Source organism: Ricinus communis, chromosome 5, assembly GCF_019578655.1.
Source record: "Ricinus communis isolate WT05 ecotype wild-type chromosome 5, ASM1957865v1, whole genome shotgun sequence".
NCBI lineage: Eukaryota > Viridiplantae > Streptophyta > Magnoliopsida > Malpighiales > Euphorbiaceae > Ricinus > Ricinus communis.
The window spans coordinates 4,165,790-4,189,909 of NC_063260.1; the positions used below are offsets into that span (position 1 = coordinate 4,165,790).

The window sequence follows — 24,120 nt, forward strand, 5'->3', positions numbered from 1 at the left end:
ACTTGAACGTTTTTGCAGGAAGAGTGATTCCTTTTCCATTGAGAACTTCTAAATAATGACATAAAGATTTTATTTGGTGCACAGAAGAGAATGACATGGGAATAAGAATCACCATTCTCACTCTCTTATATGCAAATTGATTCATATGAATCTTTTTTTATAACATCACTAGAAATAGTTATACAACATGGACTGACCATATAATTCTAATGCTATTTCATATAATTCCATGAACCAAATGAAGCAAAAGATCAAGATTGAGGGGACATAAATAAGGGAGAGATCTTTCTAGCACAAGAAAAATGCAAATGAATCATTTCTTTTATTTTTTTTACAAGAATATCCCAAAATCTTCTCCAATTTAAGCTGAAAAACTAAGCTCTATCTTCACGAAAAGTCAACTGCAGGTAATATCCAAAATTCTTTAGCACTTTCCAGATCAGAAATAGGCATTGATACCCCAGTTGCTCACCCGGTACAAATCCACCAGTGTGTTTAGCTCTAGGAACAGCAATAGTGCATGAAACTAAGATGAAGCTATCAGGGTCTCACTCCAGGGAAGAGTTCTGATATTTTGTTGAAGACATCCATAACCTGAAATGAAATTAGAATTTCTCATGTGCAATCTCTTGAAAACAGAAAATCCGTCAGACTTATTTCAAGTAAATTAACCCTGAAAGCATCTAATGACATTCTGAATATTGGGTACTTGCTGAAAAACAGAACAGTAATCCAGGAGACAGGAAATGCAAGATAATGACTAAAAGGAAAAGGACTGATCAAGCAATGGCGCAATATTTGTTTGATAGACCAGGTAAGAGTTGGCTATACCTCCTTGTCATTCTGATATTTGGCTATGCTAAGTGGGTTCTGTGAACACTGCAAAATTAACAAAATGTTTAACAACTTGATTCTTAAAATCAAACTAAATTCTTTATAATCAGCTCAGACATACATCCATGATGGCTTGTTGAACTCTTGGATTTTGAAATGCCATGGCAATTTCGGGGTTGGCCATGATTTTTGAGATTACTTCTTCAGGTGTAAGACCGATTTGATCTGCAAAATATAAATACCAAGAGTAAGAAGACAAAATACTGATCCATACCTAAAAACCAGGCATTTAAACTTTGAATTTGAAATCCAAATAATTGAATCCAAGCTTTTAGTTCAAGTTGTATTTAGATTTCTAGCAGGGTAAATAAAACTGAGTATAAATGAAATTACATCAGATACATAGGTATTTCTAATGTATCCTTTACCAAATTCTTATCACCATCATGAATTGATCTGCAATGACAAGTCTAATGAACTTTACTTAAAAGGGGAAGAGAAAACATGCATAGTTTAAACATCATTTAAGTTCTTTTGGAACCCATAAACAAATTCAAATTTAAATTTTTCCATTCCAAATCCCCCCCAACCTAATGCCACCTTACAGCAATAAGATGCTGACAAGAATAAGAGGCTGAACAAATTAAATGGGTGCTACATAACATATTGGTCATTGATTTAAAACCATGATAAAAAGATGACCAGTGTTGTACTCACCAAATTGCTGCTTAACCTCAGGACTGCTGAGATCAAAATTTTTCAAGGAATCCATCATCCGATTATCCCATTCACCAGTTCCACTCATATTATTTCTGAAACAAAGTAAACAAAAAACGTAAGTCCATTTATCTGAGGCTGGGTCAAAAGTATCATAGAAACCCAACAAGAGCAACGGAAAAGACAACTGACCACATACAGTAACGAAGTTTCTAAATTAGGGCCTGTATACTTACAAAAGACTGTCTTTTGGTTGTTTTCTGGAAAATTTTCCAAGAAAACTGAAAAACAAAGAGCATCTCCAATTGTAGAAAACAGAAAACTGTTTCCATTTTCAGTTTTTTATTTTCTTGGAAAACTGGAAAATTTTTTCATTTGTTAAGAATATGAGATTAATTATGGAAAATATTTTTAATAATCAAATATCTTCTTACTTAAAAATTTCGAATCAAAAAATTTCAAATCACAAACTACAAGTGAAGTTTAAAGTCTTTTTGTCATTATCTATTCCACTATAAACTTATTTAAGAGAAATAAATCATAACAAAAGGCATTTAAATTATAAAAGGGTATAGTAAATAAAGTTTAGGAAATTAAGGACACATTCTCTTCAGTTTAACATTAACATTTTATCACACTAAATATATAATTTAATGTGAATATAGTGAAAAGAAACATAAGACTATCTTTTAACAGGAATTATTAATTGGAAGATAGTGTATAGACGACATGTGAATTAAAACTACATAAAGAAAGAAATTTACATAATTTAAAAAGAAAACGAGAAACATTGAGAAATGTCTCATCTTCTAAGAAAATGAAAACTAAAGTTCTCTACGACTACTAAAAGTGGCTATTTTCCATAAGGTCCCTAACATCTCTGCATATTTTATATGAGAACCAAAAGCTATCTGAATTATGGTGCAAGGAAATATCGGTGCAGAAGTTTCTGCATATAGCAGACTTACAAACCCAAAAGATTCTAAACCAAACTAACAGATAAACCCAAAAAGTTATTCTGCATGCCTATAATACCTAGATCAGTTACTTAAACCTTATACTACAGTTTGCAAGGGCTGGACACTACAAAATAGGGGAAAGAACATGAAATATGTTTCATACTGAAAATTGGAACAGAGGATCGTTTAGTGCAAGTGTCTGCATGATAGCTTATTACCATGCAAGATGTGTAGCTGTGATTGCTCTCCCATAACGCCATTTTCATGATCTGTGCAATCAATATAATAGAAACATAGTCTGTTGCCTGTCTAATATAATATATAACATAGATTATGCTCACAAAACTCTATGATAACTAATTGACCCTTTTTCTCCTATTCTAGAAAGAAAAGCAAAAATTTTAAGAAACAGTAATGGGAAAATCGGATCGAAGGAGTATCCAACCAGTAAAGGGAGCTGATTTACATGGGAAGAGGCAGGAGTGAAGATTTGAGATAGGACCAAAAATTTAAAGTTTGGTTTGTAGCATGAAAAGAACATCCTCATGAAAATACCCACACCCTCCTTCCTTTTTATTCCCTATGCTTTGTCCCCACTAAGAACCACTAAGGATGGGATGCTTACTTTTGAATTCAGCCCACAGTTTTTAGTTGATGCTTTGTGGTCTTGAGAAACATATATCGACAATGGCAATTTGAGAGAGTCAGAGGTAAGACCGATATTAAACAGTAACCAAGGAGGATGTTACACTGATACTTGCTCAGAATGCTGAACTTAGACATGTGTCAGAGTGGGATAAAACAGGGAACGCAGCAGCATGTTCACCTAGCATGAGAACATAAAAGCGCAAAGCCATCTAGTCTAATCATCAAAACAAGTATCGTCAGTGAAATCTGTGACTCGATGGGCAGACCAGGATAGGTTGACATTGTCACCGCAAGCCAGAGGAAGAAGATAATGCATCGGCTCCAACCTCAGCTCAGGCTCAGACAGGTAGAAGCAATCCCACAGTGGGATAGTGGTAAGGGAGGAGAATTGCATCCCCCACCCAAATGATTGGCGCCGCATCAAACAAAATTAATTTGAGTAAACCAACTAAAACCTTGAGCAGAGCCAGCACAAGAATTGAAGCCTCTTATGACAAAATTATTTGTAAAAGCTACACACAGAAATGTGAATTCAACTAGTGATAGTAATCACGCTCAGACTCTCAATCTAACATTGAAAACATAAGGGAGATATAGAGATTGGCATGCAATTTAGTAGTTAACAATCTGAAGTACAGAACAGTTTAGAACTACTGCACATTAGCATCAAGAAAATAACATAATAAATTGTATACTAGAAGGCAAAGGTCAGATATGCTACCTCAAACACAAGAATATCAAGCAACCTCAAACAAAATCACAAGTGCAAACAAAATAGAGGTGGAACCAGAGCTTACAGCATTTCTTCTAGCTGTTGACGGTATTGTGGATTTTGCAGCATCCCTGTTAAAATGCACATCAAGTTGAGATTACATTATGTTCAATAACATGGTAACTGAGACTGGTTCACTTGCATGGAAGAGCTATCGGCTAAGCAAAGCAAAACTGATGGCAACTTAACACATGTAACATACCATATGTGATATAAAACTTGTTACAATTTGAAGAAGAAGAAGAAGAAGACAAGAAAACTAGAGACCATGGAGAACACATAAAAATGGCAGAAATTCCTTATTAGTGACCCAAGAAAAAATTTCTTTTTTTTTTTGTGAGACATGAATATCAATCAAATAAGCTTGTTCAAATTTTCACTAAACTCCCAGATCTGACATTAAAACTGTGCTAAACAACAAAAGAAATATAGCAGACAAGATAATATTCCTTAGAATTTCTTATGATTATAACCAAGTTCACTTCAGCCTTCTTAAGAGAAATACATTAATGAATGTTTCAACTCACATTTGAAAGTAGAAGGATTCCTCATCTCCTCAGGTAAATATCTGCAGGGCCATCAACAGAATAAAGTAAAGAAAACAATAAACATAAGGCCAACTTATAAGGAATCAAAAGAGAATTCACAGTATAGGCCACAAAAACAAAGAAGAGAGCTAATTGAACCAACACGACCCATTACCAAACAGGGGAACATAAGAAAAATGGAGAAGTGTCATAAAGGATTATCACACTAGAACAGCACAAAAGTTTCAAAATAAGGAAGCTGCATTACGGATAAACCATCTTCTGCACTGTTGGGTCTTCCATCATTTTCTCCAAAGCTTCCACAGATAAGCCAGACCCTGCTTTTCCTGTCCATGAGTGAATTCATTTAGTTCTCTTTCACATATGAACAGAGTAACCAGAAGTTACATATGAACAGAGTAACCAGAAGTTAAGAAAACAAACAGAAAGTAAGAATAACAGTGCCAACAGGCTTTACCGTGGGAAGCTAAAGGAGTTCAAATTAAATACAGACTTCCAACTACACTGAAACTGAGATATAACTTCAGAGATATATGAAAGCAAATTATTTCCCATTATTTTATGAGAATTGTAATGTTTAGTCTAGAGCCAGTAACAATTTATCTAGATTATTCACTCAATTGAATAGAATTTATTTCGTTCACCCTAAGTGGGTGAAATAAATTCTTATGCACATAAAACAATATTTTTTCTTACATCTGCAAGTACCCACATCAAAAGCTATAATATTTCATGAATGACTTTAAATTACAGAGCAGCAATATTCTCTCTGTGGGTGGTATTTAGCATCAGAAAGTAAAAACAATTCTTTTTTTTTGTCCCTCATGCATCTTCTCCAAATAACAAGCTAAAGAGCAAATTTCCTTCTACATAACAATATCATAGTTACATTTCATTTTGGAAGAAGAAAACCGACAGGATCCGTCCAGGAAAAGGCAAAAAAGAGAGCAAAGCATTATGAAAATGAATAATCAGCATGAAGTTAGAGGTAAGGTCTTGATCTCTTTTCATGGGATAGCTATTTTTGTAAAGAGAAAGAGTTCTGTGTCTTGGTGATAGCATACAAGTAGTCAGGTATTCTTTTTCAGTTTCAGAACATTAACATATATTTCCATGGTGAATTACAGTTGCAGAAATGTAATTGTTTTGAACATGATCATTAGTTCTTGGGTAAGAAAACATGTCAATAATATTAAAAGTATACAAACAGCAATCATTCTGAAAAAAAAAAAGGATCAGTATGGTGCCTAGCTAACAAATCAACCAACAAATAAGAGACAACAACATTTACCATGTTTAGTATACCGGTGATCTAAAGAACAAATCACACAATTAATAATGTATTCCACTTGCATTAAGAATGTGAACTTGATAATGTTCGTTAATCATCATGTTATGCATTGTATTTCATGCAATAACTATAGCTAAGATAACAAAAGACAGCCACATGTAGTTATTGTCGAGTGTTGCCCTATTTCACAGTATTAAGCCTGGACATTACTCAATAAAACATTGTGACTTTTATATTCTGTGTGTGTATATATATATATATAAAGTTCACCTACAGGCAGACACGCGGACAGGGTACACATGCATCTGCTTTTGAAAATTCAGATTGTAAGAGCTAAGGTTTTTGAGGATAAATAATCTATAACTTCTACCTATATAGTGAAATATTTTGACATATTGCCCTCTAGATGTAGGTTATTTGACCAAACACATACATTTTTCCACATTTTCTCTTTCATTGCAGCATGTAGGAGTTTAGTGAAAAGAGGCAATGCTCAAAAAACATCAAGCTTCAAACTCATGCAAATCATATGAAGCCCTCATGTAATCAATTAATACGGGAACACAGTAGATATTTACTATCATCTATGGCTTTCAAGTTTCAACTATTTATAGAAGTGTTAGCCAATCATATTTTAACAAGCTACACCAACTCCTTGAATGAATTGAAGAGTATTGGGGCATTCAACTGGAAAATTTTCAGTCTATTTTATTCTAACACACCACACCCACCACATACATCACACCCCACACACACACACACCCCCCTCTCTCTCTCTCTCTCTCTCTCTCTCTCTCTCCCCTCCCCCTTTTCCTTCTCTTTGTTGTCCATTCTCTAATCCAACCACATGTCTCTTGCCCACAGCCTTCCATTCCATAATAGTCATAAAAATAAATATCCACATGAGAAATAGATCAACCTAGATTTTGCATATGAGCATTATATCTGTCCAAGAAGTCTCACATTCGTAGGTCTTCATTGACAAATAGAACCACAGAGCATGAACTATGTCGAGAAGTAGTAATTACAATTTTACTTACTGGTAGACTGAGAACCCGTAAAATCAGCAGCACCCTGGTTAGAAGCAGCTCCATTTTGTAAAACCTTCAAACAAATTTCAATCCAGACATCACAAACTCAAATTACTATATTCTAGAGCTAATAAAATAAAAAAGTGTGCCCCTAAGAGAGAGAGAGAGAGAGAGAGAGGAGTACTTCTGGGTTAAACTGAGTATCTTTGGATGTGCTTGTCTCCAAAATATCCTCATTGCTCTTGAAAGGACTCTTTGGAAAGGTTTCCTCAGGAGAGACATCTACAAAAGCTGCAAGTATGAGTTGCATTAGACCTTCTTACAGAAAACACTTCCATAAAATCCTAGAAACAATAACCTCTAAATTCCAATTGATCAAAGGATCAGATATTAACTGATTGCAATATTCTCATCTTTTAAATGGCAGTATATCATAAGATATCAAGAAAAATTACTATTCAAGTAATTACAAGATGCAGTCCATCTTCAAGCCAACATTCCCAAGCACTTTTGTGTAAAATAGAGTGACCTTGAGTCCATATCAATGCACATCAGGCATGCTATAAAGCACTTCTGCAGCTAGGAACCCATCAACATTATTCTTAGTAAAAGAATATCCAAATCCCAGCTATTTGATATTTAAGAAAACAAACAAGAATAACTTCTTCCCAGCGTAATTCCACAAAATTCCATAACACTAGTTTCCAAGGCGCCTTACATCAATATCAGGAAATAATTTTCACATTTAAGCTCGATTTTGTGCAAGCTTCTGCAGTTGATAAAGTAACCTAAGAACTTGTGTTTGAGGTTGACCCCACATCCATATTACATACATCATAAATCAAAAATAATACAAGGGCCACGGCAGTGAAAATCAGAGATGCTTACGAACATATAAATGAGGCAGAGTTTTTTTACCATATTTCTTAGGTTCCTTTGTTATCTCTGCTTCATCTTTGGCATCAGTCACTGAAGCTGCTTCTACTTTTGTAGCAGAAACATCTACTGTAACTGCAGGTTGAGAAGCAACTGAAGGGGAGGTAGATGCTGATGACGTGGGATATGAAGGAGAAGTAGCAGGCCTAGATGTTGATGATGTTGGAAATGGTGGTGAGCTTGCAGGCACTGACGCTGGAGGTGTTGGAAACGGAAAGGCAGAGCCCGGAGAAAAAGCCGGGTTGTTGAATTGGTCATTTTGCGTATTCATCTGATTCATCATACTTTTGAAAGCTTGTTGCATTGCATAATTCTGAGAGAAAGATGAGCATTTCAGTTGTAGCTACTTTACAAAGATGGAGATACAAAAGCCTGAACCAGGATAATAACAGTAGTAGAAGGAAACACTATTGTCGTATTATTTGATAAGTTTTTGGATGAATAACAAAGATTATATGTTTTATCTAACAATATAAATAAATAAAATCGAAAAAATTGTACACATTAGAGGGCCAAAATAAACAGTCAAAGAAAAGTTGATAAAGTATAAGGAGGGACACATACAATAAAAGGGAACACAACGTACACTATTTCTATTAGAAATGAACACGTCAAGGTCAGAAATCTTTTGAATACGGAAAGTTGACTCTACAAGGTGCAGTTATGATTATCACATTTTTCCCTAAAGAATAAAATTAAATGAGCTCAAGACCAGCTTACAGAACAACCTAGCTTGGCAGAGGACCAACTCAATCATGAAACCAAACTGGATCCAGTATAATAACTTTAAAAATTGGAAGGGAGAAAAATGAGAACAAACATTATGTTCAATAAATTTCCATCCCAAAAAGAAGGCATACAACAAGTGCATCAAGATTGCAAAATCATGAAATTAGATGACAAATAACTAATGTTAAAAATATGACGTTCAATAAAGTTCCATTCGTGCAAGGCATGTACCGACTGCACAAAATTATAAAATCTTGAAATTAGATGCCAGAATAACTGAATTGCGCAAAAACAATACCATATGTTTTTAAGTTCTACTGACACCAACTAATAATATATTCCCACAAATGAAACGATGATAAATTTCCAAAATGATGATTCATCCTAAAAATAACCAAATCAAAAGCAAACCAGGACTACTTTATAGTAATTCAAATGAAAACAAAGGTGCAAGACAGATCAAACCTAAACAGGTGTGAAAGTTAAGAAACAGGACCATTTCTTGTGTTAAGATTAAAAATGGTAATTTTATTGACAACATGAATAGAGAAATAAGGTAAAGTAAATTCATGGAGGACGGAGCACAGAGAAATAGGATTTCTTTATGCTCTTTGAAAGAATATCTGGTGCAGAAAAGACAAGAGAAGGAGACCACACTAGAAAATCAACACCACTGGTTCCTATAACCAGAAATATTATTCTGTTACAAACTCTGTCCCTATAACCAGGCACATTGTTCTCTTAAAAATTACTGCCCCAAATAATCAGCAACACACACAGATAGACTTCCAGAAAGACTTACAATAGCAGGTGATCGATTGCCTCAACTATAGGTAATCTAAATAATAAGGAAATTGCTAATAATTTACTTAAGAAACCCCGAGAAGGTAATTTGCCATCATCAAATCACCTGTATACTAATCACTGATAGAGGTCACAGGACAAATATCATGCAATGTTATTACTATTGTGCCACATTATTACATGTAATGCATCCTGAAGGTTGAAGATTCTTCCCTAGCCACCACAGAAACTCCAGTGCTGTTTACGACCAAATTCAGTAGCAATGAATCTCACCTACAGGAAACTTATATGATACTGCAGTACTCTCTTTAAACAAAGAAATTGATAAATACTAGGAGAAAGAGTAAAAGAAACAGCAGAAAGAAGTAGAATGAAATGGTATATATGGCTTATCATTCTTGCCTAACATTCATGTTAAATATGGTAACTCAATAACTCCTGTTAACTGTTTCACTTAATCCATATGTACAACTTACAAGTAAATCCAGGCACTGGTTTGTAAAAAATTGCTAGACATAGCTTGCACAGGAGAAAAGTTCTGGACACCTGAGATGGAAGGTTTTTCTAATAACCTTTTCAAGTGCATAAAACTAAAATTTTAAGAGTCAATTTTGGTGTGTCCAATAATGTCATCTTCAATACTTAGCATCTGTATTCAGGAGCAAAGCTAGAGAGGAAAGAAAATTAAGGATAGAAAATATATGGGAAATTTGCATCTACTTTTTCACTTCTTGTTTAGATGACAGGAGAAAAACACATTTTCTTTTCTTTGTAGGAAACAACAAAACATTGAATTTAATAAACTGTACATGTAATAAATTAATCTTTTTTCCCTTTTAACTTTTGCAGTGTAAATGAAATCTCAACTTATAGAAGGTCAAAAAAGTAAGTTCATCTCATATTAGTAAATTTTTCCTTGCCCTCATTTTATAATACCTTCCCAAATTGGAGAAATCAGTCCTGAAGGAAAATTTATGAGTATTTTCTTTCCTTCATTATTTCCTTCCTCACCCAAACATGGGAAAATCAATTTCCAATTCTCTTCCTCCCATTTTGTATCCTCGCTAATTTCTGTTTCTCAAACATAGTGTTAAGAAGTCATTAGCTTGAAGCAATTATTTAAGGTTATAAAAATGTCAGCAGTTCATAGGAGAATGAGGGAAGTAGGTCCATAAAGCAATGGGATCTATTCTATCACGTTTACAGATAGTTCAGGGGCAGGAATGACATAGCCTGGTTGCAAGAATTTCCCCGCAGCAAAAATCATTAATATATTTTAGATTCTTTACATCAAAGATTTAAGAGTCAGAAGAGTTTGAACAATAACCATGGAAATCAAAGCCAAGTACTGGGGATATGGAGGGTTTTTTTGTCGCATCAACACACAAGGAATAACAAGAAACCAAAATGGTGATTTTATTTGACAGTAACAGAACTTGGAAATTTTTAGATGGTCTTTAATAGCAATTGGAGGGAAAAAATGTACCTAAGGAGTTTACAGACCTAAATGGTTTTTTTTAAAAAATAGGACTTGCGAAAGGGGAAAATTCAATACCATATTCTGGGTTGTAACCTTTAGCAACAAGGCCTGCTTCTAATTGCCATATTATGAAAAGGAAGAGAATGATTGCACAATATTTGAACAGCACAAATCAAATTTAATTCAAAATACTAGATGATAAAAAAAACGGATTAAAACAAACCTAAATAAAACCAAACTAAATTAAACAACCACCTAGAGCATTTTTCTTACAACCTAAATGCATTTTTTATCAGCCCCGTGTTAGGAGCTCTATGCTTTATCTCCAAAATGTAGATGTTTGAAATAAACATGCAATACATTCAACATGAAAGGTTTTCCGGGACTTGATAGAATAAAATAAAATAAAGTCTGATCCCAAACATTTGCTTGCAAAATCATTCAAAAGATAATAATTCTAGGGATCACAAGTAAAAGTCCTCAAGCATACACTTGACATAAGAAATGCATCACATAAAAGAAGTCTCTAAGTTACAAAAACTTCAACATATCTAATTCTTACATTATCCTAACCCCATTTGGAGTTCACTGCTAATATTACAATGTTTGGCTCCTACACTAATTAGGACAAAAATTAAGCCTCCATGAGAAATATTCGCCCATACTATTCATACTGAAAACTAACAGAACTCATAAACCATCACAAAGGCCAGGTAAAATAGAGCCACCTTTATCCAGACCTAAATAAAAGTTAAAATAGGGCCACATTTTAATTGAATAAGACTCTAAAAGATCCTTAACTTTTGAAGTATACACTTGACATCCAGGAATCTCCTGGATTTAAAAAACCTGCTTCAACTTTTAAAATGAAGAAACAATGAAACACCCGTTATCACATGCATTCAGTTAGTAGTCTTAAAATGCAAAGGCTGCACATGAAATAGCAATCTTAAGTTGACAACATTACTGAAATAAAGTTCTCCACCTTTTACATAATAAACCTTGACTTAATCTACGACAACCGTTCAGGAGACTAGAGTATCATCCATGAATATGTTGCTTTAATAAATTTTGCTCATGAGTCCTGGTTTGCTTACTTCACTCAACCTTTTTTTCTAATGAAGTCTTCTCCTCTTCGAATTTGAATTTCCATTTTTAGATTATTTCTTCTAAAAGGCCCTTTTTTCTTTAACTTTTGGTCCATGAGTGATCCAAAATAATATGTTATTCAGTTTATTTACTTTAGGTTCCTTTTTTAGTATTTTTTATTTAATATCCTTAAAATTTTATTTAAAATTTTGTTAAGCTTTATTTAGGTTACTTCTCATAAAGCCTTTAACTAAGGCTAGCTTACCTTTCCTAATATAAATTGGCTCGCTAGTAGACAAGTGAGCCATTGCATTTTGAGTATGAATTATATTAAAGAGGTTAGTCATTGCATTTCGATTATAAATTATCTTAAAGAGGTCTTCTTTACACCTCAGTATCTATACTCTTGGTCCAGCCACAATCAATTCCTATTCTAGCCTAGCAGTTGAAATCTAATTACCCTAAACCCCTTAACTGCATAAATAAGAGATTGATTCAAGTAATGCTTTATGTCTACATTATCTCCAGCTGCTGGCTTAACCTCAATTTTTTGTAATTCAGCTTAGTTTTCTATTTGCTAGACCTTTCAAGAGTTTCTCTCCTTACCAAATGGTTTTTGGCTGCTCCTACTTTCATATGAATTGTAATAAATAAACTTGTGTCTTATTTATTTGGTATCAACATAACTTTCTCGTTCTCTTATTTAATTGGTGAAAAGAAAGGGAGGGAACCAAATAAGCATATGAACTCCAAACTTATTTGGTAGGTTTCTGGCTGCTCCTACTTTCATATGAATTGCAACAAATATATCAACACATGACCATATGAAAGTACCACAAATCCGTAAGAAGAAGTTATGTGTTACCCTTAACATATTTGGCTGCTCCCACTTTCATATGATAAAGAGAGTCCCATTATCAGTAAAACAGGAGCCAATATTCGGTAAAAAAATTTCTTCTCATCAATAAAATTGTTCATCAGTTAACCCCAGTTATACTGAAAAATTAAATTCAAGGTGCAGATATTTGTACCTTACAGAAGAACAAGACTCACCTTTACCCTTGTAGCTACCTGCAAGTAGATCAAACATAATGATGTAATACAGCTAGAAAAGGAAAATTAACCAATTAAATACATAAAACAGTGTGAACTGAGAAGTTGTTCTCACCAATGAAAAAATCGCTGATAGCCCAACACCAACTCCAATCCAAAACAGAGGTGACCCACTACAAACAGAGTAGGGAAGAGTCAAAATTATCTCTTTAAAAAGAAAAACAAAGGGGCATACAATCTCCATCATGTGCACATTGTTAAAAGCAAAAGCTTAATAATTATTATTAAAACTCAAATCCATCATGTACACGTGGTTAATTACAGCTTAACTCTGCAAAGCACCAAGAACCTTGGCTGTTTTTTTTTTTTTTGAAAAAAAGAAAAGAAAAGAAAAGAAAAAGGAAAATCTTGAAAAGAAAGGAAAACATATAAAAACTTACAATTGCGAAGAAGAAGAAGGGGGTGGCAATGGTTGTGGATTAACCCCGACAGAAGAAGTTTGCTGTCTGCTCGAAATGCTTGCAAAATGTTCAGCACCTAATCTGCCTAATTCAAATAATAAACAGCAACAAAATAAAAAACTTGGAATAAATGATGTGCAACAATTCAATTGAAATTGAATTTTTATCGAATTGCTTTCCAAAAGAGTCGAGAGAATCAAACTCCAATAGACCTCGTTTGCAAAAATTGAATTGAATTAAATTCTTGCAAAATCATGTTTCAAAAAGTTAAATTTTTTTAAATTGAAATAGTAAAATTTAAGCTAAATACCATTCAGTTTTGCAGATTTTACACATTTCAAACACTATAACACAAGAACAAGCTAAAAATATTTCAAAATCGAAAGTAGAGATGATTCAAACTTACTACTTCCGGAAATTCTTGGAGAAGAGTGAGAGTGAGCAAGGGCAGAGATGGAAAATCTGGAACTGCGAGTGACAATCTTATAATTGCGGAGAGAAAAAGGAAGAGCTCTAGTAGAAGTAGAAGTTCTTGAGAATTGTTTATTAGTAGTGACAGTAGGGTTTTTGAGAGAATTAGGATAGCAACAGCCCATAACTAATTTTGGAGAAGCATAAAAAGATGAGAGTAGCCCCATATTCAGGTTTTCCATTTTTCTCCTAATAAGAAGACTAGAGAATCAATCACACTAAACTATTCCAAGTAAACAAGTGTCCTTCTCTAGTCTCTGTGATTTCAGCAAAGAAGAAGATGACTAGAGAGAGAGAGAGAGAGAGAGAGAGAATACCACTTGCACTATAATGGGTTACCTAGTGCCTATGTCACTATGGACCGGGTCGCTGCTGTATATCCAGCCCGTACCCAATTACAAACCAGCCTAAATTAGTTATATTGGATAAATAAGGGGTAATTACTATAAACGCCCTGTATTCTTGTATATTACATTCCTTATTTTTTAATATTTAAAATTCATATTTATTTTATAATTTTATATTAAAAACTTCCTTCACTAGTATTTTAATTAAATAAATGTTAACTAAGTTTTATTTTTATATTATTTATCTCTTGACTTTTGGTAACATATAAATTGTCTCATATATTTTATTTATTGTACTAAATTTTTTTATATTTTTAAAGTCTATGTAATTAAAGAACTAAATTGTTAAAAAAATATAATTTAATCTTAAACTTTTTATCAAAATTACAATTCTGGTATAAAAAAAATAATAATGAAATAATATTTATTTTATTTTGACAATTTAAAATTAAATTATATGAATTTTTAATATTTTAAAAAATACAAATATTTTTAAAATGTTTATATTTTACTATAATTTAATTATACTAGCAATTAGAAAAAAATAAAAGAATTATTAGTTAATTATTTTTATATAGATACTAAAATTAATTTTTGCTAAAAATATAATTTTATCTTAATTTGTTTAAAAATAGATTTAGAAGAGTCTAATATTCAATAATAAATTTAGTGATTAAATTGATTTTTTTTTATCAATTTAGTCTTTTAATTGTCTTAATTTTTTGTGAAAGAGATAGTTATTAGTTTTATTAGAAAACAAGAGGATTTTAGTACAATAAACAAACTATAAAGGGCAATTTATATATGATAACAAAAATTAGAAGTATTATAATATAAAACTAAACCTAGTTAACTATAGTTTAATTAAAATTTTAACATAATGGATTTTAAGTATAAAATTATAAAATAAAAGAATGAAAAAATGTCACTTTTAATTATTAAAAAGTAACTGGGATGATATAAAAAAATATAGAATAAATAGTTATTATAAATAAATCATAGTTTTATTTATTGTTGAATATAATATTTAAAAGACAATAGACAGATAATAGGGTGTTTGGTTCGAAGGTTTGATACAGCTGAGAACTGTTTCTCACTGAACAGCTATATTAAAATTTTTGGTAAAGACTTAAAAAAACAGCAGCTGCTAGCTGATTTAGTCTCAATCAACTGTTAATTATATCAGCTCTATTTTATAGCTTTTTTCTTATCAGCTGATAGTTTATTTGATTTTTTATTTATTTAGACATTATTATCCTTATTAAAATTTATTAACAATAAATTTAATTTAAATTGATATCATATAATTAATTTTTTATATTTTAAAATGAATAATTATTATTTTAAAATTATTCTTAATAGTTAAATAATTATAATATATAAAATTATGGTACTTGAAATTAGAAATTTTTATTAGTAGAATTTAAATTTAAATTTCTACTTTTAAAATAATCCTTATAAATATTTTTAATAGTAAATATAATTAAGCTAAAAAATTAATTATAAAATTCTTAATTATTAAAAATTATTTTTATTAATTTATATCATTAAATATAATATAATAAAATATATTTAATGATGTATTATACCTTTAATGGTTATTTAAAATACTAATAAAAATCGCTAATAAAATTCTACCAAACAGTTTAATTTATCAGTCATCAGCTATCCGCTATCAACCACCAGCTATCAGCTGCATTAATCAACTCAACCAAACATGCCCTCAAACAAGCAATAACTATAACAATAATAGGACTCAACTAAGTTCATTAGATGTTATTACACTTTGGGCACCTTCTAAGGTTATCAAATCGGATAGATATATGGTAAGGTTGAGCAGTATTTAATTTTAATTGAATAATCTAACCAAATTGAATAAAATTTGATTATTTTTAATAATAATTTTTCTTTAGTTCAGTTAAGTTATTATTTAAAAAAATATATAATTATTGATTTTCAATTATGTTAGTACAAAAATACAAAAAAAAAAATTAATTGAAAGGTATTTATAATTCCTCTTGAAAGTCTGTCTTTTGTATTGTTTATCTCGGTAAAAAGATTGTGCTCTTATTAGTGTGCAAAATCATCTCTCTAAAGTATTAATTTTTTTATATATTTTTTTATTTTCTCATTATCTTTTCTACCTATTTTTTATTAACAATTTTCATTTTTCTAATCACATATAAAGGAAAAAAATTTCTCAAATATGGTTCTTATGTTATTGCTCCAATTTTATTTGTCAATTTGATATAATTCCCAAAATCCAAGACAATTATTTTTCTTTTTAATAATTAAAAAGTTAAATTGATAAAAACTATATAAATATTTAGTTATTGAATTCTTTTTATCATAACTAAACTTACATATTTAGCTCGGCTGTATTTGATTTTATAAACTAATTGGTTCAATTTAATTAATGTCTAAAAGGTTCTAAAAATCTTAATTATCAATAAAATTTATTTTTAGTTCATTTTGGTTAACCGAATGGCCTCCCTTAATATATATAGAGTTTCTGGTCAATTAAATTTTACACTTGTCGAAATGACATATAATCTTTGAGAAAACAATAAGTTATTTCAAATTTTACTCAATGTTAATCAACCTTTGTGTTAATAAATAATAACCATTGATACTTCTTGACAACACTTGAGCACAATCTTTATTTTTTTTTCTTCTTCTAAATTAGCATATCTCTTTTGGAAAGCCTCCGGAGCTTCATAATCATAATCAAACTATTTATGGAGTAACAGAAGCTCGATTTGAGAAGTCTCGAGTTTTTAGCTATAGTTTCAGCAGATCTCTTCTTCTATAAATTAATTAACGAGCATTGGCAGAAATTATCTCATAACAAGTGCAACTCTCCTTTAGTTGATGCCTAAAAGTGTCCAAAAGCTTAACACACTAGTATGCAACTAGATTGTGCCCCATAATGAAGTTCGTAAATTCTTGCGGTTCATAATTTCCTCGCTCTTTCAAGTCTTGTGGGAGTTGGGTGACCTCAATAATTTTCTTCACTACGACAAAACCATACACGGTCCATCTAAGAATTTTCATTCAGAAATATAGTGCTCAGATCCACAGTTTTCTCTTGAACTCCCTTTAGCTTCTCATTGGGATGAGTCTCACTGTTGTTCAAATTATCAGTTCTGTCGATTCGAAAAGAGATTTCACATTCCCGGGTCTCTTTATCATAGTTTTAAGCAAATTTAAGATCCTTCTAAAGCTCTTCAAAGCCTCTTACCTTTGCTAGATGCTTCAACTTACTCCGAGGAACAATAAGCACCTCCTCCTCATCATCTAAGCCATTGATAAAATCCATCCTAGAATCCGAACCACCTAGAGATGGTTCAGTTCGGCAAGACCTGCCAGGGTTCTCCAAATATAAAGGTAAATATATTTTTGTAGATGGTTAGTTACTAATTTGTGCAAGGACTCCCCAACTGTTTGAATATTACTTATATCTTCCAACCAAATGCGTGGGTACTACAAAATAAACCACCTTAAATCCCTTGATAGATTTTGGAAGCCCACAAAATAGGACCCTATTAGGCCTCTTACTTAAGTATAAAAATGGCTCATTGGATTTTCTAGACAAAGTGTACAAATAATTCAATATGTTCAAACATCCCTTTTTCTACTAACAGTTTACTAATTAATAAAATGACTTTTTATAATAAAAAATAACAGATAATATATAAAAAGGGTGATTTGCAGATTTTCTAACAATTTACTAATTAAAATCTTTAAGCAATTTACTAATTAACAATTCCCATCTTTCAACATCTAAAAAAAGAAAAAAGAAAAAAAGAAAAGACTGTAAATAGTTAAAAGAGACTCCAAATAGTTACTTACGTGTACGAAACTGATTGGGAGCGACAGAACATCAATCAAAACCTTGTATCGTTTGAAGGTAGACAGAAGCCCTAACTCCAACTCAACACGCATTTTATATAAAGGCCACACCTTCTCCATCTTTACGCGTTCGCCAAACAAAAAAAAAAAAAGCTTTCCTCAAGAGCCCTAATCTTTTTTCTCTCTAAAATCCCCAATTATATCTCTCCTCGAACCCTAATTTCTACCTCTCTTTCTCGCTTCTCTGTAATATCTTATTCACTACTTCATTCTATAGATCGCTTTGTTCTCTGGTTCTCACAGCCAGATCTTTCGATTCTCTCCAGGTATTTTTTTTTTTTAAAATATAGCGAATATCTGCTTATATGTGTTGTTTACGGTTCTGATTTTATATGTAGAATATCAAATATTGACATTAACGGTGTTTGGTAGATTTTTTTTTTCGGCTTAATTTTTTAATTTTAGAAGGTTGTTTATCGTTATCTGAATTCGAGTTTTGTTTTTGGTGGCTGTTCATTGGAGGTTTTATTTTTTGTTTGATTCTAATATAAGATCTTTTTACGAAAACAGAACAGTATGTCTAAGCAATCTTATAAGTTAAACACGCATGTTCACATAGCTTTTTTTTTTTTTGGTTTATGTTGTTATTATTATTATTGTTTTGTAGTTAACTGAGTTGTTTGATTAGCAGTTTGAAAATATCTTGCCTGAATGTTCTGTTCCTTATTTTCAAAGAAGATTTTTGGTTACTTAAAGAGTTGTGTAAATAATTTGGAAGGGTTTTGAATTGAAATATTTAGTTTATTAGTTCAGTGATTTTGTAGTGATACTGTGCTTGTACTTATTTTTGATACTGTTGCTAATAATTTGCATGGTCTCTTTCCATATTAATCTGCAGGTGTAGATAAATTTCTCTTTTGAGAAGATTGTATTTGCGGATTCAATGTCTACTTCTGTGGATATGTCTCTTGATGACATTATAAAGAAGAACAGAGAGAGAGGTAGAGGAGGACGTGGCAGGGCCCGACGTGGCCGTGGCCGAGGTGGGTCGTTTAGTGGTGGAAGAATGACAGGAGCAGGTCGCAAAGGTCCCCTTTCGGTGAATGCTCGGCCATCACAATTTTCAATTGCCAAGGCAAGCTCAAAACTGTGGACGGTATATGCATAATGATTGAGAACCTGATATTCTTAAGATATCCAACATTCCATCTGCAAGAGGATATTAAATTATGATTTAGAAACTCAAATTACGGTGGATCTGAAAATCAAACTGTGGATGGTATATGCATAATGATTGAGTACCTGATATGCTTAAGATATCCAACATTCCATCTGCAAGAGGGTATTAAATTATGATTTAGAAACTCAAATTACAGTGGATCTGTAATGTATTTTGTTCTCGTTCATGGAGAAGTTCCATTTGACATCCGCCTTTTTTAAGCATTGTGGGCTGTTGCATTTTTACCATTATCTTCCAGGATTCCTAATAGTTGTGGGGGATTTGGGCTATATATTGGGGATTTGCCACAGAAATTTTCTCATAAAGTATATGTGGTAGCTTTTTGAGGTTCGCATTAAGCTAATTATTAGCATTTTATACCAAGCGGCTTCATTATCTGAGTATTCTGGAATGGAGGTTTCACCGGTACCATCCCATCAGGACACATATAATCACTTTTCATTAGTACTAGTGTTTGATGTGCTGCTTATTTAGACGGGAAGCTTGTGACGGATCCTCTTTCTATGTGAAATTTCTTCGTTGCAAGATCTCAGTTATTCTCCTAGTTCATGGTGTTTTTGCAAAGGAGCTTCCTTCGCTTAACTTCAGAACTGGAGTTCACACATATACCATAACACCAGTTTGCATATGCAGTGGATCGAATTCTCTACTCCCGTCTATCGTCTAATAGCTCAATATCCTGAAGTTTGGCCAGATGGTTGCTTGAGCTTTTTACTATACTGCAGTTTCTCTTTCTTTTCCGAATTTACTGAGATTGATATTGAAGAATGGTGATCTTGTTATGCGGTTATGAGCTGACGTGTTCTATTTGCTTTCATCAGCCTAATCGCAGAATCAGGAACCTGCCTTGGCAGCATGATTTGCTTGAAGATAGCATTAGAGCTGCAGGGATAACTGGAGTAGAAGTTGGTACCAAATTATATGTTTCAAACTTGGAGTATGGAGTGTCCAATGAAGATATAAGGGTATGGGTACAACTTAAGCTAAATGCTTTCATCTTAGATGCTATGTGCAGTGGGTTTCTAAAATATGTATTCTTGCAATTCAGGAGCTTTTTGCTGAGATTGGGGATCTGAAGCGATATGCTGTTCACTATGACAAAAATGGTCGCTCTACTGTAAGTTCTAAGCATTTTAAGAAGCATCTATATAATAGTTGTAAATGCCGGGTATTCTACTTTTTCATTGGGTTTATCTATAAAGTTTAATGTTCTTATCAGCTCCATGTAGCATGCTTGCTGGTTATAATATTTACTTACTTGGTTGTCTAATCAATAGAATAGTTAAATGTGTGTCATTGGAATTCATTCTGATTATAATTGTAAGACTTTGCTGAAATGACTTGTGTTGTTAAAATACTTCTTTTGACACTTTTTTTTATGATTGAGAAGCCCGAATACCCCAGTTTTAGGTAGGGATGTAAAAGAGCCGGGCTGATTTGAACACGTCATTGTTCAAGCTCTGCTCTATGAAATTATATTACTAATCAAGGTTATCTCGAGTTAGAGATATTTTGTACGAGCTCGAATGAGTTAAATAACGAATCGAGCTTGAGTCAAGATTGAACTATTCATAATATTCATATTTTTTAACATTTTGCTTGTTTCTATTATATAAATGGAAATAATAAAAAGAAAACAAAATTGTATTAATAATCAAAATAATAGAAAAAAATCATAAAAATTATAAGCTCAAAGTGATTAAAAAAACTCACTTAAAAACTAAATTAGAGTATTTTGTTTTACTGAAAATAAAATAAAAAAATGTATCTCGTAAAAAAATTGTTACAACCGTCCATTATTTTCAAGTTTTAGCTCATAAAAGAAGCTTATAAATTTACATGTGAATGTGAGTGTATAAAAGATGTTTCATCAATTAAGTACAAAATCTCCATTTTGATTTATAAGAGATTTGCTCGACTTTATCTTTATTATCATATAAATAGAATTAATGTTATATATATTTGTGTGTGTATGTGTGCGTCTCTCTCTCTCTCTCTCTCTATATATATATATATATATATATATATATATATACATTCTATTTTATATATATACATTCTATTTTATTATTATAGATAATTTATCCAGCGTAAAAGCTCATCGACATACCGAGATGAATTTCTGTCTTTTCAAGCTCGGTTCAAAATCTTAACAAGCTTAAAACTAAGATTAAGTTTGAATCGTTATACTTCTTAAACGAGTTAAAAAACGAGCCGAATCCGAGTGAAGCTCGAACCATTTAGATCGTTTTACACCCGTAGTTTTAGGTTTATTGCTGGCTGCAAATTGCCCCAACACATTTATGCATATAAAAATTCACGAAATTAATCTTCTTTGTTTGAGTCTTATTCTTATGTTCATCTAAAATATTTGACATTGCTTCTTATGTCATGCGGTGCTCCTTCTTTTGGTAAAAGAGTGCGATTGCCCTTTTATAGATTTATTCTTCTGTTGGTTTACATATTTAGAGAGTTCTTTGGTGTTTGTTGTACTTACTTTTGAGTTGTATAAGATTGCTCAACTGGTTTTGTACTTCTAGATTTTTGCAGAACTTTGGTCACTAGTATATGCTTTTGCATCAGTAAAGTGGTTAGTTTTGGTTGATTTATGGTGCTTGTTGTAATCATGTTTCAACTCAAATCTGATAAAGCTATTGGCTTCATATATTTATCTGGTTCCTGTCTTAATTATACTATATATGGTTTAATCGCTGATGATCAGTGCTCACTTTTGTGGAAATCAATTTAAGGTTTGAAGCTTATTTACAGGGTTCTGCTGAAGTAGTTTATACAAGGAGGAGTGAAGCATTTGCAGCTCTCAAGAAGTACAACAATGTACTGTTAGATGGAAAGCCCATGAAGATTGAGATTGTGGGTGTTACTGGAGAAGCACCCATCTCAGCCCGAGTTAATGTAACTGGAATAAATGGGAGGAGGAAGCGTACAGTTGTTATGACGTATGTAACCTTGTTTTCAATATTTAACTTTATTTTCGTTGATACATGATTTATTTAAACAATTGGTAATGTTATTGTGGCTGGTACTTCATGGAATGTTGGGACTTCTAATGCAAATGTCGTGTCATCATTTTCTCAAGCTGAACGTAAATTCAAAGAAACTTGATTTTATGAAGTTGGCTGCTATTGCTGCATCAATTTTAGTAATATAAATGAGTGACCGGATATGTTCTGTTATCACTATCAGTCCTGGGGTTTACAGTTGGAAGTAGCATTGATATAACAGTTTTATCATCTATTAAGCTATAAAATTTGTGTGGCAGTTGATTTAGATTGTATAGTGAACCGATTTGGTTTATCTATGATCAAATATGCTCTGCTAGTTTGATCGACTGAACTTGTAGAAATCTCATGAAAATTTCTGTAAGACACCTTTTGTGGGATGTTCTTTGTTGACAATGAAGAGCTTAAACCTAAAAAATGCCTTATATTCTCATTTAAATTTTAGATAGAAAATTGACACTTTGCAATTTATGCAGGCCTGGTCCAGGTCGTGGAAGAGGCTTCGCTCCAAGTAATCGTGGTGCTGGGTAAGACTTTTATTGAACACATTTTGTAGTTTTATGTAATTTTTTTTACTTCTTTGTCTTGGTTTGTTTCTCTTGCAACCGAACCCAATTTCCTATTTTCAAGACTGTCATAAGGCATTGTTGCATAGATTGTAATGAAGGGCCATTGCTTATTTGCTCATTCAAGCATCGCAGTGAGACTTAGCTGTTCCAGGCTAACATTATTTTGCTGATATTGTTTAGGTCTCCTCATGAATTCTTTATTTTTTTTTTTTTCCTTCTGTTAAGTTGCATGCATATCTTCTTAGCTATTGTTAAATATAAATATGATCTGATATGAGTGTTGCTGGACGTTTTGTGCAGTCAGAGAAGTCGTGGGGGTTTGAGAAATCTTGGACGAGGTCGAGGTCGTGGCCGAGGACGTGGAGGCCATGGTGGCCGTGGAAAGAAGCAACCTTTGGAAAAGTCTGCAGATGAGCTCGACAAAGAATTGGATACTTATCATGCTGAAGCCATGCAAAGTTAGAGGACTTCCTAAGCTTGGAAATTATAGCATTTTAGTATGAGTTGATGTTAGTATGTTCTGACAGTGCTAGCTTGTTTTGGTTTTGCTTAGTTCTTTAACTTCAGATCTATTGTAAATGAAGAGGCCGAGTGGTTTCTGATATGGGCTTTCTCATCTTTATAAATTACTTTCATGCTTTTGACATCTTGGCTGTTAGCGGAGCTGTACTACAAAACATGGGGAGGCTAACACGACAAGTCTCCCAAATTTGAGTGTCTGAATACTGTTTTCTTCGTACAGGCGTTATAATAAAAATGTCTTGTACGGACGTCCAAAACTTTAAATGTCAGATGGATTCCATAACGTTCAGAACCTAAATACTGAAGGCACAATCGAATATCTTATGTCTGCTCATTTCGTCCATTTGTCCTTTTCTTTTATGGAGGGGTTCTTTTTTTTGGTTTTTCCATGTGCGATCAGCCCTGGTTATGCCCTTGGACATTGATGATTATTTGTGCAAACTTAAGGATTTTCTAAGCAAAGTTTTGCCCCATGAGACGCAAGGATTTTCTGGATTCTGATAAGGGTTCAGCCTTGTCAGGAACAATTGCCAGAATGATTGATGTCTGTCCCCCAAAATCCAATACAAGGTAGCTCCTGCATTGACATTTGACAGCAATTTCAGGAAAGATCTTCCCATAACACCTCCACCTCCGACTTCATCATTAATAAAAAATTATATGGCTGTTGCAAGCCATTATTGTCGGTTTGTAAGTTTGATCCTTTGCAGGCCAATTGGTATTGGCATTCCCATAACAAGAAAGAAG

General features: G+C 32.6%; 2 protein-coding genes across 4 annotated transcripts; one reads left to right on the forward strand and one right to left on the reverse strand.

The window, feature by feature from the left end:
• Nucleotides 1-169: 169 nt before the first annotated feature.
• LOC8272180 (protein TIC 40, chloroplastic) lies at nucleotides 170-14,003 on the reverse strand. The gene is made up of 14 exons (NM_001323732.2): nucleotides 13,759-14,003; nucleotides 13,332-13,437; nucleotides 13,007-13,064; nucleotides 12,892-12,909; nucleotides 7,719-8,049; nucleotides 6,985-7,091; nucleotides 6,810-6,873; nucleotides 4,726-4,804; nucleotides 4,458-4,498; nucleotides 3,956-4,001; nucleotides 1,552-1,646; nucleotides 956-1,059; nucleotides 832-879; nucleotides 170-594 (listed from the first exon to the last, which is right to left on the reverse strand). Exons 1-14 carry the CDS (start codon nucleotides 13,988-13,990, stop codon nucleotides 541-543), a joined length of 1,383 nt encoding a protein of 460 aa, NP_001310661.1. The 5' UTR covers nucleotides 13,991-14,003; the 3' UTR covers nucleotides 170-540.
• Nucleotides 14,004-18,129: 4,126 nt separating this feature from the next.
• Nucleotides 18,130-23,497, forward strand: LOC8272182 (THO complex subunit 4C). 3 transcript variants are annotated; one of them, XM_048373645.1, is made up of 7 exons: nucleotides 18,130-18,348; nucleotides 18,921-19,178; nucleotides 20,084-20,227; nucleotides 20,311-20,379; nucleotides 22,032-22,219; nucleotides 22,759-22,809; nucleotides 23,152-23,497. In XM_048373645.1, exons 2-7 carry the CDS (start codon nucleotides 18,966-18,968, stop codon nucleotides 23,312-23,314), a joined length of 828 nt encoding a protein of 275 aa, XP_048229602.1. In that variant the 5' UTR covers nucleotides 18,130-18,348; nucleotides 18,921-18,965; the 3' UTR covers nucleotides 23,315-23,497. The 3 variants fall into 3 exon arrangements, with proteins under 3 accessions (XP_048229602.1, XP_048229603.1, XP_048229604.1); XM_048373646.1 differs by having other exon boundaries at nucleotides 18,921-19,157; XM_048373647.1 differs by having other exon boundaries at nucleotides 18,135-18,348; nucleotides 18,921-19,959.
• The last annotated feature ends 623 nt before the right edge of the window (nucleotides 23,498-24,120 follow it).

Bases quoted from the DNA above. Each gene is read 5' to 3' on its own strand.
- LOC8272180 (NM_001323732.2), bottom strand. From the start codon at position 13,990: ATGGGGCTACTCTCATCTTTTTATGCTTCTCCAAAATTAGTTATGGGC. The intron at 13,065-13,331 runs GTAAGTTTTTAT...CTCTGTTTGTAG, and splicing joins CCTTCTTCTTCTTCGCAATT to TGGGTCACCTCTGTTTTGGA. The intron at 1,647-3,955 runs GTAAGCTCTGGT...ACTTTGTTTCAG, and splicing joins CAACAGCTAGAAGAAATGCT to AAATAATATGAGTGGAACTG.
- LOC8272182 (XM_048373645.1), top strand. From the start codon at position 18,966: ATGTCTACTTCTGTGGATATGTCTCTTGATGACATTATAAAGAAGAAC. The intron at 19,179-20,083 runs GTATATGCATAA...TGCTTTCATCAG, and splicing joins CAAGCTCAAAACTGTGGACG to CCTAATCGCAGAATCAGGAA. The intron at 20,228-20,310 runs GTATGGGTACAA...CTTGCAATTCAG, and splicing joins TGTCCAATGAAGATATAAGG to GAGCTTTTTGCTGAGATTGG.